Source organism: Helianthus annuus, chromosome 5 (genome assembly GCF_002127325.2).
Source record: "Helianthus annuus cultivar XRQ/B chromosome 5, HanXRQr2.0-SUNRISE, whole genome shotgun sequence".
NCBI lineage: Eukaryota > Viridiplantae > Streptophyta > Magnoliopsida > Asterales > Asteraceae > Helianthus > Helianthus annuus.
The window spans coordinates 116,017,351-116,034,022 of NC_035437.2; the positions used below are offsets into that span (position 1 = coordinate 116,017,351).

At 30.4% G+C, this 16,672-nt stretch overlaps 1 protein-coding gene across 1 annotated transcript in view; it reads left to right on the plus strand.

Annotated features, from left to right (window-relative positions):
* The window catches only part of LOC110943464 (protein FAR1-RELATED SEQUENCE 5-like), a 35,784-nt gene extending 22,364 nt beyond the window's left edge, over positions 1-13,420 (plus strand). Inside the window, exons 2-5 of the mRNA XM_022185213.1 lie at positions 10,758-11,565; positions 11,660-11,918; positions 12,135-12,698; positions 12,869-13,420. Coding sequence (XP_022040905.1) covers positions 10,758-11,565; positions 11,660-11,918; positions 12,135-12,698; positions 12,869-13,420 — 2,183 coding nt within the window. The remainder of the gene's footprint in view (positions 1-10,757; positions 11,566-11,659; positions 11,919-12,134; positions 12,699-12,868) is intronic.
* Positions 13,421-16,672: the final 3,252 nt, after the last annotated feature.

Genomic DNA, 16,672 nt, shown 5'->3' on the forward strand with positions numbered 1-16,672 from the left:
TTGTTTTATTATTTGGTATATAAAATTGCATTTATTCAGCCCGTGTAATAAACGAGATTTTTAAAGATATATTTTTTATTATTTGGTATATAAAATTGCATTTATTCAACCCGTGTAATACATGGGGTTCTAACCTAGTAATATACATATTACAAAATTTATCAATACCCTTATACGTTTTATAAAATTTTACCAAACATTTTGAGAAAGAAACAATCAAACTAATCGAGAACAAACAAACAAATCACTTATTTATGCATAGTCATATCATACGGTTAGAAAGTACAAGCATGTACGGATTCTTGAACCATTTCATTGTTTTGTACCAATATTTAACACTTCTTTGTTTGTATAACTTTTTATCTTTTTTACTTTGCATAGAAAAACGTCAATCATTCTCGATATGAAAACGACTTGTTTATAAAACGTAATCATTGGAACTCTTAAACGCCATTGCTCTATATCACTTCCTATGTTCATATGCATTAACCTCACATCCTATCGATAGTTTAATTATGTGTGAGATTGTACTGGATACGGTTGTTGTTGTATGTTCATATGTGTTAACCTCAATTAATCCTCATATATATTAACTTTGGTGTTAACTTTAGAAATATACGGTGACCGAAAAGGTTTATTTGTTTCGTTATGCTTGTCATATGTTCTTTATATGAGATTATGCATGATAACTACCAAGTTAGATTGCAAGCTTATTAGGAGTTAGTGTGCTTAAAAAGTATTCAACTCTATACTTTAATATATACTATTGTGACATGTTTATTTTTATTTATATTTCAATAGAAGTTTTATTCAAAACCAAACGAGCTAAATACAATTGATTTTTTGTTGTTGATCGAACCAATATCGTTCAAACAATTTGGTAGTGGTACCAATATTCGTTTCTATAGTTTTCGTAAAAACAAAGTTGTAATCGCATTAGAATATCTTTTCCTTAACGTAAGTTAAAAAGATTATCGGTATTGTACCAGTATCACGACTAACCGAACTGATATCGTCTTAACAATATCAGTAGTACCATGTCGAATCGTCCTAACAACATCGATACTAGTATCGGTATCAACCGTTACTGATTTTTTTTCCAATCGTTGTAAAACATGTATCGATATCCTTTTGAGCATGTTACAATTTTAATTTTGGATTGTTTCTTTCAATTACTATACGGAGTGTTGGTATTGTACCGATACCGCAATGAATAGAGCGAAGACTGAATACCCGCCATAACACAGGAGAATTTCACTTGTTAATCTACATTTACACATTTTTTAGTATTGATAACTAAAATGACCATAAACTGTCATGTCACCTTGTGGCCAGTTTTGACGCTCACAATTGTTTTTTATAACCAGATTTAACTATATAACTTTTGTCATAAGGTTTTATTTGCCGCAAATTTAGTCCATCCACATTCACAATCTAACCCGACTTAACCTTTTAATAAAAAAAACTAATTCATCTATTTTTCACCTACACAACACAACCTAGTCCAGATGTTTACACATTCGCAACCTGGCCTAACCCAAGTTTTTATCAACTAAGTAAAATTTATGGGTAATTAAAATAAAAGTTAATAATATGAGAAAAACTATAGAAAAAAACCTTTCAAGCCGTATTGTTTTATAAAGAATACACTTTTTTAAGGACTTCGTTTTCAATAAACTTTATAGAAAAGTTAAAAAAACTAAAAAAATATTATTTCTTATTTTTTATTATGTTTTTTGTATTATTGATTAAAAAAGTTCAATTTTATGACAAAAGGAATATAAATATGTATTCTTGTAATGTTAAATGTTCATTGTGTTATGAATATATTTATTATTAATGTGGTTATCAACACCAAAAATAGATTAGCTTTCTCTTAAAGTTTTGTACACCTATATATGCCAATATTGTATCTCATTGTAAACCATACCTATCAATGAAATATCAGTCTCTTTCTCCCTACATCTATTTCTCTTATTGTTTGCTATTAGGCTAGTAGGTCGTTGTTTCACAACACGTTATCAGCACGAATTGCTTTTGGAATTTGATGGTATCATCACCATCACAAGGTAAGTAGATTTTGTTTATTTAACTTATTATCATTCTTTATTATTTCAAATATAAACCATGTTTCAATTAATACAGTTTTATGTTGTGTTAGAGATAAACAAGTTAAATTATATACGTTAGGTATTTGACTATGAATTACGAGATTGTTATCTATGTGATTTTGATTCTTCAATTATCAAGTAATATTTTAAAACTCTTAAAATCAAGATCTGATTCTTTATATACACTTTTGCCTACTTATTTTTATTCACTTAAAAATTCGGATGTATGCTAAATACACATGTACACAGTTTTAGAAATCATATTTTTTTTTTCTTATATTTAATTGTTATATGCATATTATGATTTTCTGCTGAATATGTTCTTTCAACTTCTAGTTATGGAACACACTTGGAAATAAATTAATTGTTATTTAAGTTATTTTAATTATAGAAACAATATTACACATAAATTATTATGGCGGAAAATTTCGCAAGGAGTTAATTTTTTTTTATTTGATCTATTTAGTAAGAGTTTTCACCATTGATCTCTTTTGTTGTTCTGAGATCCATTATTTCTTTTAAATGACATTATATTGGGTAATCATATGTTATAACTTTAGAGGAGATCCCAATACGTTTTAGTTCTTTTATTTCCTATCAATAGTTTTTAATTTGGGTTTTACAATGCATAACGTTATCGAAAAAGTAGTTACTTCTGTGTAGTTTGCTATAAACATGTGCTTTATATTAATTTTATATGATATATATTTAGATTAGTTAGTTCTAGATAATTTGATTCACATAACACACGAACTAATCTCATACATGTTTACGTCCCTAACAGATGGTCTTACCCATTTTTTTGTTGGGTTTTGAGTTTTCTTTCATCAGGTAACTTAATTGTTCTACAATTTTCGTTTTCTAATTTAGGGTGTGAATTGTTAGAGGTTATATATGTTCTATTCCAATTATGAGTAAAAACAATTCATATATTTAATCAAAACTTTTGAAAGGAATTGTTTTTAAATATGATAAGAAAACAGATAGGGAATATCCACATATTTTGAAGTGTTGTTGTGATAAGTTCTAAAAGCTTTTAAATTCTAGATATTTGTGATGATAAGTATTCATATACTTCGTAATAAAGTACTCTTATTATGGATACGAAAGATTAAATTAATCATGTCTAATGTGCTTATTCCAAGATTATCATTACTACAATTTTACTAATGACACTAAAGTAATGAATATAACTCTTATGTTGACATGTTATAATATTGTTTACGGTATAGTTTGATATTATGGTTGTAGGCTATCATTTTTTGTATGTAGACAATATTGAATAGAACATTTAAACTAAAGTTATGATTTGTTACCACTTCATAAAAGTGTATAAGTATGCTTAGATATGATACATGAAGTGTCATACTCTTCAAATCTCATTATCAAGTTATAAAAGGTCATAAGATTTTAGACCGATAAATTTTATGACTCGTATGTGTTATTACTTCTCAATTGATGTTATGTAAAGAGAATATTATTTATGTTGAAAAACCGGATAAAAATTTCCATTTATCACACATGAGATATGCTCTTGAAGTAGCAATATCATTAAGAGCGTATGAAAAGATTGAAATGATTTTATATTCGTGTGACCAAGTAAATAATGGAAAACTATGAAGCTTGTTCGGTTATTCCATTCCCTGAAGTGATTTGATTATATAATGATCATTAAAATGTTGTGATCATGGACATAATTGAGAAATTCGTAATAATGATTATTTTAGTAATGAGGTGAACCACCAAAAGTGGCAAACTAAGAATAATGAGCCACAAAAGTGGCAAACTAAGGAGTGATTGCATAATGTGACGGTTTGAACTCTAAAGTTATAATATATTCTCTCGTATCATACGTTTTGTATTACATATGAGCAAGTAATACACATACGATCATAAACCAGAAGTTTATGGATCATAATTATTTAATTAGTTGGCATGACCGGTTAGACCACACCGAGTCAATGATGATGTGAAACGTCTTGAAGAACTAGAAGATTCTTCAAGTTGATAATTAGAATGCAACATTTTCTCTCAAGGGAAATTCATTATTTACCAACCATAGTAGGGTGAGAATCCCTAAATATTCTGAAAGTGAATAAAGGATATGCATATCTCAACATGATACAATTTAGTGTTTTAAAAATCGATGCATCGTCTAAATGGTTATCAAATCCACAACCTAAAGTTTGTGTGATTATGTCTTAGCTAATGTGATCAAACAAGCATATTATTCCATATTGACATATTTATTTCGGTTGAAATAGTGAATTGGATTCCCAAGTTATTGATCATCATTGGAATACATGTTTTGTTGAGAAGATCGCTAAACGTCGATGATTATATGTTATGGACATGTTATTTTACATGCAACGTTAATTCACATCAAGCCAACAAGTCATAATACTTTCTCCCTGTATCGTTGGTTTTTGTTCAGGAACCAAAGATGTCCCATCAAAGATTTGGTTGTGTGACATATATTGAAATTGATCCACCACTACGCATAATGATGGGACCTTAAAAAAGTGGTTGGGAATATATGATAGATTAATTGATATCCATCTCAATGGATTAACATTCCCAATATCAGGGGGAGATAAAAAACAGTTGGAAAATAAACAAGTTGGTATGAATTATCATTGATCCTCAAAAACTAAAAGTGTGAACCAGAAGTTCAAAGAATAACTCATATACAAAGATTAGAGAATCTATTACCAGACGCATTCACTGACCTTAAAAAAGGTGATTATGCATATATACCAACTGCTAATGCTCCAATTAAGATAAGTGTCCTAGAAGGTCAACCACATGTTTGTAATGAGTCTATTGCACGTCTGAAGCGTGGTAGACTAGTCGATTCCAATAATAAAATTCCTCAAAAGTTGGAGCAACTAATTAAGATGGTCAAGTCAGGGTTATATTAAAAAGGTCTCCTGAAGAGACGGTAGACATGATGGTTTAAAAATAACCTCAGGTACCTGAAACTAAAGAGATCTCGATAAGTTGTATCATGTCTAAGATATGTATGGAATCGAAATAAAATCGACGTCGTTATACTTTTGTATATAATATAGCGCTTGTAATGATGAAATGATGAGGATCAAGATTTAAGATCTGCCTATGAACAAATACAAAGAAATAATTGGCCAAAACGAAAAGACGCAAATGAGGCAGAGTTGAATTCTCTAATGAAATGGAAAGATTTTGGACCAATAGTCCATACAACTGAATTTGTAAAGTATGTTGAATATAAATGGGTCTTTTATGCGAATCATGTGAAAATCAAATTAAATGAGATAAGGAAAAATTGGTGGCACAAGGATTTTCGCAAAAACCCATGATTGGTTATAAAGAGACACATCTTTAGTGGTGGATGCAATGACTTTCCAATATTTTATCCGTCTGGTAATATAGAGAGAGAATTGATATGCGTCTTATGAATGTTATGTATCACTTGATATTGAAAGTGTACATGAAAGTCCTGAAGGATTAAATTATGTAAGCCATGTAAAGTAAGTTCTCGAGAACAATGTGATCATTTATACATATTCGAATTTGAACAGGTTATGATTATTTTACATGTTGGATATAATTGGAACTCCTGATGAGTTTCTAAAGCAACTGAGTGCTTAAAAGGTTAATTGAAACATCTTAACGATGTACTACTTGTGCACCAAGAAACATACATAGAAAACTTGTACCCGGTGATTGTGATATCTCAATAAATAGTGTACACGCATGGTACAATATGGATTTCGGAGATAAAAGCAAGTGTTCATGACATTTTTGCATATGATATAGATGGAACAAATTCCCTCATTGATTGATAATGCTAGAAGCATTGATGTCAAACCCTCAAGAACATACTATATGAAGTTGACAAAATACGTATGGACTAAAATAGTCGAGTCGGGTGTTGTACAACTCGAGATATTCGCATAAAAATGGATATAAATTTGATTAAATTAGCCATGTTTTATCAGCATTCTACTTTTAAAAGTTCACTATAATCGCAATTTACAGTGATGATGTTTAGGTATCATCGAGAGAAACTGTCGAGCTTTTAGAGGGAGACTTTTTTTAATGACCTTGGCACGATCTAATTATTACTCGAACTGTAGTTCGAGTATATATGTAATTATATTTTATCAATCCCTCAAGTACATCTAGAAGATGATGTTGGGATATTTTAATATGGACATAGTTGAACCTTAAAGTATGTTAAAGATTGTTAAGTCATTTGTTATAAGAAATGCCTATTATCATCTCCTACCAAAGTAGAGATTCTTATTCTAGAAGTACCATCATTAAATGCATGTATGCGCTAAAATGTTTTGCTAGCTATGTATGGTTAAAATATCTTTCACTTGAGCTTATTGTCATGATATAACCTTTGTCAAGCGAAGAGACATTGGAATGAGTTCAAGGAAATATTTCAGGTATAAACGATATTTGATTATATTTTACTAACCCATCAAAACAAGTTTGGTTAGTCTTGTAGATGCAAGAATGTAACTAAACATAGTCCTAGACATATGATATTTTTTATGGAAGGAGGCACCTAAAGTCTTGTTAGAAGATTATACAACATTACTCAACATAAAGGATTGCACATTAAGGGATCGAGCGACAAATCATTGACTACAAAAGCTTTGATCAACTTTCAAGGAAGATGGACACACGTCACTTAAAGGATACATGTTAAAATGAGGGGGAGACTTATTTAAGTTGCACTCTTTTTCCCTTGACTAAGTTTTGTCCCATTGGGTTTTCTTAGTAAGGTTTTTAATGAGACAACATACCTGATCTAGAAGTATCAGGGGGACTAATGCGCATTACACGCTGCACTCTTTTTCCCTTAGCTATGGTTTTGTCCCACCGGGTTTTCCTAGCAAGGTTTTTAACGAGGTAGCATCAAGCGTATTATGTTGATAACCAAGGGGGAGTGTTATGAATATATTTATTATTAATGTGGTTATCAACACCAAAAATAGATTAGCTTTCTCTCCAAGTTTTGTACACCTATATATGCCAATATTGTATCTCATTGTAAATCATACCTATCAATGAAATATCAGTCTCTTTCTCCCTACATCTATTTCTCTTATTGTTTGCTATTAGGCTAGTAGGTCGTTGTTTCACAACACATTGTTCTTTTTCATAGAAGGACTAATTGATTTGATTGCCTACGTCATCGGTTGCATTATCGTCTAGAAGCCAAGCAATTTTTAACGACACAAACAAACGACAATGTTGTCCCGTCGCTTTCTCATTTTTTTACAGTTAATAATAATCTCGAATAGTTTCATTCCAATTAGCCTGACAAATTAAATAAGGATAGCAGGTAACTAAACCCGTCTTGAACAAAACAGACCACTAGTCATGGGTTTACGACCAAGGTGATGGGGAACTTTTGGGGAGTTAATGGCATTAAACACCGCTCATTAGAGCGTGAAACCAGGTTAAAAAGTGGTGGACGTTGGTAGGCTCACGACATGAGGAAGAAGATGGTGGTGGATCTCTCTTTTTCAACCAAGCAAACATTTTTTTTTTCGTATTTTTTATATTTATTAGATTTAAATATTATGTTAAAGAATAATGTTGTGAAAACTTGTGGAACTATTACATTGTAAAGGTGAAAAATTGATTAAAAGCTTATGACTACGTAACTAAGGTGACAGTAAAAAGTTATGAGACACTAACACATAGCCTAATAGGACGGGTTAGTTTTTAACTCATGATTGAACCTATAGGGATCTTCTATATATTTAATTAACTTGTATTGGAAAAGATGTTAAAGTCAACCCAGACTAGGAACCCACATTCTTCTGTTGCTACATCTATTGTCGGAGTCGGGTCAGATCTAACCTTTCCCGAGCTGCAATACAATAGGTAAAGGATCAAATAAAAACAAAATTAACGTACGAATTGAGGGAAAAAGCAAAAAGTGGCGGTGTCATTTTGGTAATTATCAGCAACTTCAAATTACTGGGGAAAAAGCAAAAAGTGGCGGTGGCAATCTGGTAATTATCAGCAACTTCAAAATTACTCTAATAGAGTAATTTTGAGCATCTGTAGAGTAATTTTGAGCATCTGTAGAGTAATTTTGAAACACATGTACCCGAAATATGGTGAAAGACCCGAAATATCTGACTCGAAACACATGTACCCGAAATATGGCACAGGAAGAACATGGACCCGAAACATTGTGTGATACCCGAAATATATCACAGGGACCTGAAACATTGAGCATCTGTAGGAAGAACAGGGAAACGAAACATTGAGCATCTGTAGAGTAATTTTGGGAAATGTAGGGTAATAATCAAATTACTCTAGTAGAGTAATTTTGACTTCTGTAGACTAATTTTGGAAAATGTCTTGTAGAGTAATTTTGTTAGCATTTAGTTACGGGGTTTAGCTTTATGGTTTAGTTTTTAGTTGGGGGGGGGGGGTGGGGGTGGTTTAGGTTTTTGGGGGGTGGGGGTGTGGTTTAGGTTTTTGGGGGTTGGGGTGGGGGGGGTTAGTGTAATTTTGATAATTACCCTACAATTTTGATAATTACCCTACACGACCAAAATTACTCTACATGAACTTTTACAAAATTACTCTACATAAGCTCAAAATTACTCTACTAGAGTAATTTTGAAATTGCTGATAATTACCAAAATGCCACCGCCACTTTTTTTGACTTTCTTTTAATTCGTACGTTTCGTATGTTTATTTTATTTTCACAGAAACTTAACTCTACAAAGATAACCAGTTATAAGAGGTTCAGGTCTTATTTAAAAAAAAACCTTGGTATCACGTCCAGTGGTTAAATCAGTATTATATATGCGTATGTTTAACAAGACATATTAAGGAAATTGATCTGGTTAAGTCAATATTATATATATATATATATATTAGTTCATAAATTGAAATTTTCATTAAAATGCCAAAGTAACAAATTACAAACAAGTGGCAGGTAAACGGGCAACGAGCTGTGCCGCAACCCATTTTTGAAATTGTCAGTGTTATAAATTCAATCGATTTTGTTAATAAAATTTGTGCATAGGTGGTATAGTATAAATGAAAATTATAATACTTAGTTGTATTATTATATGAGGTCTTTATTCTAATGATTATTTTATAACATTAGCAAATTTAACAAATTATTTAGGGTAAAAATTAATTGATACACAAACATTACTATATAAAAATATATCCCATTCAACAAATTACATATAAATCGAGTTAAACATATAGTTCTTTACTCTATGTATGAAGAATTTATTGTTGTGTTGATAATCATTTGAATCAATAATTAATTTTACTATATAATTCTTTACTAATTAAAGATATACATAGGGCTTGATTTGCAAGTTTTTCCAGTGATATAAATACTATATCCGTGTTAATATATTAAAGATAAAGTTAAGATGAAACAAAAAGTTTATTTTGCCTAAGTAGGATGAGAATGAATCTTAACCATTTATTTTTCAAATCAATGGTTAAGATGAAAGTGTAGCAGAAAGGAGGAGTGTAAGGGTATCTTGGGAAAATCATATTTATTGACTTTCTCTCTCCACATGCAAGACACATGCATATTCCACCCCCATTTTTTAAACGTTCATAACTTTTTCATACGACATTATTTTTTCATAAAAATTTCACCATAAAATCGAGCGTTTTTTTATCTTTAATTTGAGTACCATAATGCTATATAAAATATGGGGTAAAGATCAAATAGGAAGTTAATTTTCGCTAGGAAGGATAGGAAGCAATCTCAGCCGTTCATCATCTTTTTTTTAAATTTTTGGATGCGGGGGCTGTTTCGTCTTTTTACATTATCATATCTTCGTTCTAATTTATAGATTCTGTTACTTCTTTTCATAGTTCATCACTCTCATAACAGAATTGAAGATTCCATAAACCTAAATCGCCATCGATCGCAAATTCACCTCTTTTCAAACATTAATCTTCTTTCGTTTGTCAATTCGATAACTTCAATGTCTTCGTCAGACTCTGCTGGTATGTTTAGCTTCAATTTTGAGTTAATTTTTGTTATTTTTGTCCAAATTTCATTGTTTTACGTTTTATAATTCGTGTTTCTGTAATTAATATTTTATATTTCATAAGTTTAATTGTTATTGTTGTATAATTTAACATAATTTGTTTGTTTTGTTTCTTCATCATTTTATTGTGTTTTAGTTAAGAGTTGCGTTTTATGATATTAATTAAATTATATGCATACAAACTTGTAGTTTAAGATTTATGTAATATAAAGCTATATAAAGCTATAACTGTTATTGTTGTACAATTTTTGTTTATTCATCATTGGATGCGTTTTACTGAATGTATTGCGTTTTATTATTTATTTGATAATAGTTCATATACAAACTTTAAAGGTCTGTATTTCTAAATTATTATTAACATATTTTGAGATTTAACAGTAAACACATTATTATATAGGTTGTATTGTGTTTTATGATTTTTTGTAAAGTGTTTCAGATCACATGATGCGTTTTACTGAATGTATTGCTTTTTATGCTTTTATAAACTTTAAAGTTTTGTATTTTTTAAATTTTTATTAACATATTTTTAGTTTTATCAATAAAAACATTATTCTGTTAGAGGTATTGCGTTTTATAGTCTTTTTAATTGTTTCAGATAACATTTCCAAGTGGGAGGAACGTGTATGCATAAACAGTAGAAGAAAGTTTTTCAAACCCAAAGTCAGTGGATCTATTACACCTGCTGTTGGAATGCTTTTTAAGTCATTTGATGAGGCATTTGCATTTTATCAGAGATATGCACTTGCTGCAGGTTTTTCTGCAAGAAAAAATACCTCTTGGAAAAATGTTGGTGGTTTAGTAAAAATAAGATATATTGTCTGTTCAAAAGAAGGATTTCATGTTAGCAAAGAAATAGATTCTGGTTCAGTTGAGAATAGTAAAAAGATTGTTAGACGTAATAGAGGTTCAAAAAGAGTTGGATGCAATGCTCATGTGAAACTAATATTAGAGAACAATAATATGTTTAAAATCTACTACTTTGAAGAAGAACATAATCATATCTTTGTTGAAGATGAAGATATTCATTTCTTGCCGGCTGCCAGAAGTATCGATTATGTGAAAGAAAGTTTTATATCTGGATTGTCTGCAATCAATATTGGACCTGTTAAAGCATTCAATATTATGAAAACAATGTATGGTGGTTTTGGTGAAGTTGGAGCTAGTAAAGTTGATTGTAAGAATTATAGAAGGGATTTGAATCTTTACATCGGAGAGTATGATGCAGAAATGGTAGTTAGGCGTCTTATTAGGAAGAAAGAATGTTGTCCTGGTTTCACATGTGATTATGTTATTGGTGAAGATAGAAAATTGAAAGGGCTTTTCTGGGCTGATGAGCAATCAACAAAAAATTATACAGTGTTTGGTGACATATTTGGTTTTGATGCTACTTATAAATCAAACAAGTAAGTTTTTTTGATTTATTGCGTTATATATTCTATTGCGTTATATATCCTTTTCTAATTTTTCTAATGCTTTTTTAATTTGTTTTTTATTCAGGTATGATTTGGTTTTTGTACCATTTACTGGTATTGATAATCATTTTAGGAATGTCACCTTTGGTGGTGCATTACTTGGTTCAGAGACTGCAGATTCGTATAGATGGCTTTTAAGATGCTTTGTTAATGCTTTTGGAAGTGAGCCTAAAGTTGTTGTTACTGATCAAGATGCTGCAATGAAGAGAGCTATTAAGGATGTACTTCCAAGAAGTAGGCATAGGTTATGTATGTGGCATATACGGGAGAAATTGAAGACAAAGGTATTAACTGCGTTTTATGATATAACAAACTGCAATTTTATAATTATTTTATTATTGCGTTTTATGTATTATACAATAAGATCCTCTAACATTTTTATCAATAGAATTACAAAACAATTGCGTTTTACAGTCAACGCATTATGTTTATCATTTTCAATATATTGGTTTTTAAATTATTGCGTCTTATGTTTAATGATTTTATAACTTTTTATTCAGGTTGGTCCTGTTTTGTCAGCAAACACTGATTTTAATACAAGAATGACTCATGTTGTTTGGAATGATACTATTATTCCAGAAGATTTTGAAACTGAGTGGCATTCAATAATGTCTACTTTTGGATTGGAAAATCATGAGTGGTTAAAAGACATGTACGATCTTCGATTTGATTGGATTCCTGCTTATTACCATGGAGAGGATTTGGCTGGGCTTATGCGTACTACGTCAAGATGTGAAAGCGAGAATTACTTCTTTAGTCAGATTTGCAATCCAAGATGTACACTTGTTGAATTTTTCACTCATTTTGAGACTGCAATGGATATTCAAAGGCATGAGCATAGGAGGAATGATCATGATACAAGGTATATTGAGTGTAAACCCTGGAGTGACTTTGTATTGGAGAAACAAGCATCAGAAATATATACCCAAACAATTTTTAAGGATATTCGGATTGAAATTGATGCTGCTATTACAAAGTGTATGTCAAAGTCTGTTGATACTGTGGGTGATGTTCAATATTTTGAAATAAAGGATTTCAGACAGCCATGCACTTCTTTTTTCAAGGTATTTTTATAAATTTATATTGTTTAAATATCTATTGCGTTTTATTTTTCATGTTTTATTGCGTTTTAACATTATATGATCATATGGTTATATCTGTATTATATTTATTATTCATTGCGTTTTATATTACATTTCACTAATTTTATATAGCTTTTTAATCTTATTTACAGGTGCAATACAGCAAAGAAGAATATGGTTTAAGTATAAGTTGTTCTTGCAAACGGTTTGAACAATTTGGTATATTGTGCCGCCATATATTTTACGTATTACGGTATGAGGATATAAGTGAGTTTCCTAGAAGATATGTTCATAGAAGATGGATGAGAGATGTTGTTTCAGTGGGATCAAATCATTCCAATATTCGATTTGATGAAATTGGTAGGAATAGTGAAATTGATAAAGTTTATAGAGAAATCGTTGTTGCAAATGAGTATGTTGTTAATAGGCTGGTTGGTGATTTAGATGAACTGTGTCGTTACAGGGATCATATTAAAAGTTATATTGATAAAGCGGATGAGGTTATGGTTGCTGCGCCGCCTCCTAGTCGCAAAGAAAGATTTGCTGATATTGGAGGGAACATAGAAAAATCAGATTCTATGATTCGTGTCCCGATCAAAGTAAGGACCAAAGGATGCGGTGTACAAAAAAGGATCAAGTCTAATCGTGAGATTGCAATTCAGAAATCATCAAAGATCCAGAAATCGTGCCGTGTATGTGGTTGAAAAGGACATAACAGTCGAACATGTAAAGATAAGGTTTCTTCTAATGCTATAGGTTCTAGCAATGCAATGTAATTATGTATACAAATTCTGTCAAAATCAGATATCAATAAGTAAAAAAAAATTGTCATTGCGTTTTATGATGTATAGGTTTCATCTCTTTTTGTTACTACGTTTTGAGATATCCTTCATAAATATCAGTTTGTTTTTTTAATTGCGTTTTATGATAACAACAATGTCAGTTCATACATAAAATTAAACAAGAAATGCAATTGGATATAATAAACATTGCGTTATATAGATGATGATAGTTTTTAAACCCACAAACATGATGTTTTCAAACCACAAAATTAAAGAAAAATTACAAGCATGATCAGCTTCATGGATCAAAGTTTGTTTCTTCATCGGATGAGAACCCTAAGCTTCCATCAGGGATTTCCTCATCACTTTCAGATTTAACCCAAAGTTCAACCTGTGAGACTACTGCGTTTTGGAGCTTCTCTGCAAATTTGCTACCAGAGTTGTTGATGATTGGTATTTTAGATAACTGATTCAAAAAGTTTAGATCCTCACTGGTAGATATGTCCTTTGGGTCATACATCTCCACTTCACCATCGTCCCAAGTCACTAAAACTTTGAAAGTTTCCTCAATGAACTCCTAAGATGTAACCTGGGCATCTTCAGTTGTAGTTTGATTCGGATCACCATATCTCTTGTGTAGAATTCTGAACAGTGCGGCTGTTTGATTTGTGTAACAAGAAGGTGGTATACCTATTTCGTTCATTCTTTTCAAAACATTTTCATTGCAGTTATGAAGAACAGAAGCAACGAAATGGTATTTTATTTTTTTCCATCAAGGAATTGAAGAACGAAATTGCCTCTTTTAACCCACCAAACTGATAGTTGTGGATTAGCCATTTTAGGGTTTGTGTGTGTTGGGTATTTGGTGTATTTTTGGTGTATGATGAGAGCAATGTGAAAATAGTTTAGGGTTTCTGTTCTTATATATTGGTAGAGGAATTTGAATCAACTATGTTTTAATAATAAAAATGATTAATTTTTATTTTTTTCTTTGAATTGAATGTTTAATCATACACAGTATTTGGTATCAGGAATCCAAAAGGCTTTTTAAGGCTTTTGGTCTAATCAAATGTATCAATTTCTATCATACAGTATTCATATATTGTATATTATTTTATTTTTTATAACATTTCGTTTTAGAAGATTATAATATATTATTTTTATTATTGTCCTTATTGTAATTATGTTTTTAATTTGTTTTTTGTGTTATAAAAATTTAAAAAAAAATTGCATTGAGTTATAAATTATATTGCGTTATATGTTTGGAAATGAATAATTAGAAAAAACATTGCGTTTTATATTCAAAACATATTAAAATTAAAATTGACAATTTTGAGTTATAGCATACTATTAAAATGTTGCGTTTTATAAATTGTATATATATTTTATAATTTTTTTTTCAAAATAATGTTTAAATATTTTAAAGGATACATATTTCGTTTTAAAATAACAAACAAATAAGTGCATTTTAAAAATATCATCAAAATATTGCGTTATATAAAAAAATATTGCGTTTTATAATAAGTAGCATTTCTAAATCAAAGTAAGTAGCAAGATCAAGAAAATAATGAGTTATATTAAAAACATGCTAAATGAAAAAACATTGCATTTTATAATAAGTAGCATTTCAAAATCAAAGTAAACCAGCAAGAGAAAGCCTGTCTTTAATCCTATCTAAACTAGTGTCATAGGATTGTTTTTTAAGTTTCGCACTGAGGTCTCGAAACTTCTTTGAGTCCTCAATTACATAATCTCTTTGTTCGTTGATTTCGTGCAATAATATCTTCGCGATGAACTTTCTTCTTAGATCTTCAAGTTGTGTGGTCTGCTTGTTGACTGGTTTTTTGTTTTTACCCTTGCAGGTTCTTCATACTCCACGTTAAACCCACAATCCCATTTTTCGACCGGTTCTCCATGATAACATTCCATATGACGCATAGTGAATATACCACAGTCATTGCCATTATATTGTGTCCTCCATTTCATCTGCATTCTAACAGGGGTTATTCCCTTTATATCATCTGCTTTTTCATGTCCAACAGATTTAAGGTAAGCTGCCAAAGCATTCCTCTACAGAAAAAAAAAAACAAAACAAAAAGATTAGGTGGTTTATATTTGTGTTTTAAAAGCATAAGTAAGAATACTTACTGTATTTTCAGGCACATCCCCATATTTAGCTTTATTTGTTTCTTTTTTGGCACTGTTGTCAATGATGAATATTTGTTTCTCTTCAAGATTGAAGGAGATCACAAAGAAATGCTGTATATAGAGAATCATGACAAGGATAATTTTAAAATCCTTTATGCTTTTTAGCTTTGCACCTTTAAGAATTTTTTCTATGTTCATTGTGAATGCTTCTATCATCTTTTCTTTATTTGTTTCTTCCTTATCATTCAAAGGAAAAGCCTGCATAAAATTAATCAAATTAACATATTATTGCGTTTTATGAAGTTATAAAACATACAGCTGCGTTTTATGAAGGTAATAAAAAATACAACTGCGTTTTATAAAACTTCATTCAAACAAAGTAAGCATTGCATTTTATTAAAGAAATAAAACTGCAATTGCGTTTTATAAAACTTCATTCAATCAAACTTCAAAATACTTCATTATACGAACACAGAAAAATTGTGTTTTATATATCATACCAGCATTCGAATAGTACAGAAAAATCTTGGAGTTTTGTTGTCTTTTGATCTTCTTTTTTCTTCTTCATTCAAAATATATGACCAACAATTGATTACTTCTCCGGTGATTTCCAATCCTGGCCTCATTGTTTCAACATCATATCTATATAGAAATACATGATCTTTAATTTCAAAAAGAGTATCCCTGCAAAAAAAAATAATAATAATTAAATTATAATTTTTTTTATTTTTGTTTTTTTCTTTTAGTGTATATAAATGAATTTTTACATCATTTCTCCTTCTGCATGGAAAGCATATCCCGATATGTTGTTTTCGTGTGCCGTTCTTGCTTCCTTCATTGCTACTTGTCGTAGATAGTACGGTGAACAAAACACTTCTGGTACATTTTTCTCTCGATCAGGTCGTACCATCCTTGTGATTATTTCTTCTGTTTTGCTTATATCTATTGTTGGTTGTTCTTGATGAACTGATTTTGCAGGTGTTTTCTACGGATCTTCTTGTGGGTTGAGGAATGATGTGTTTTGAA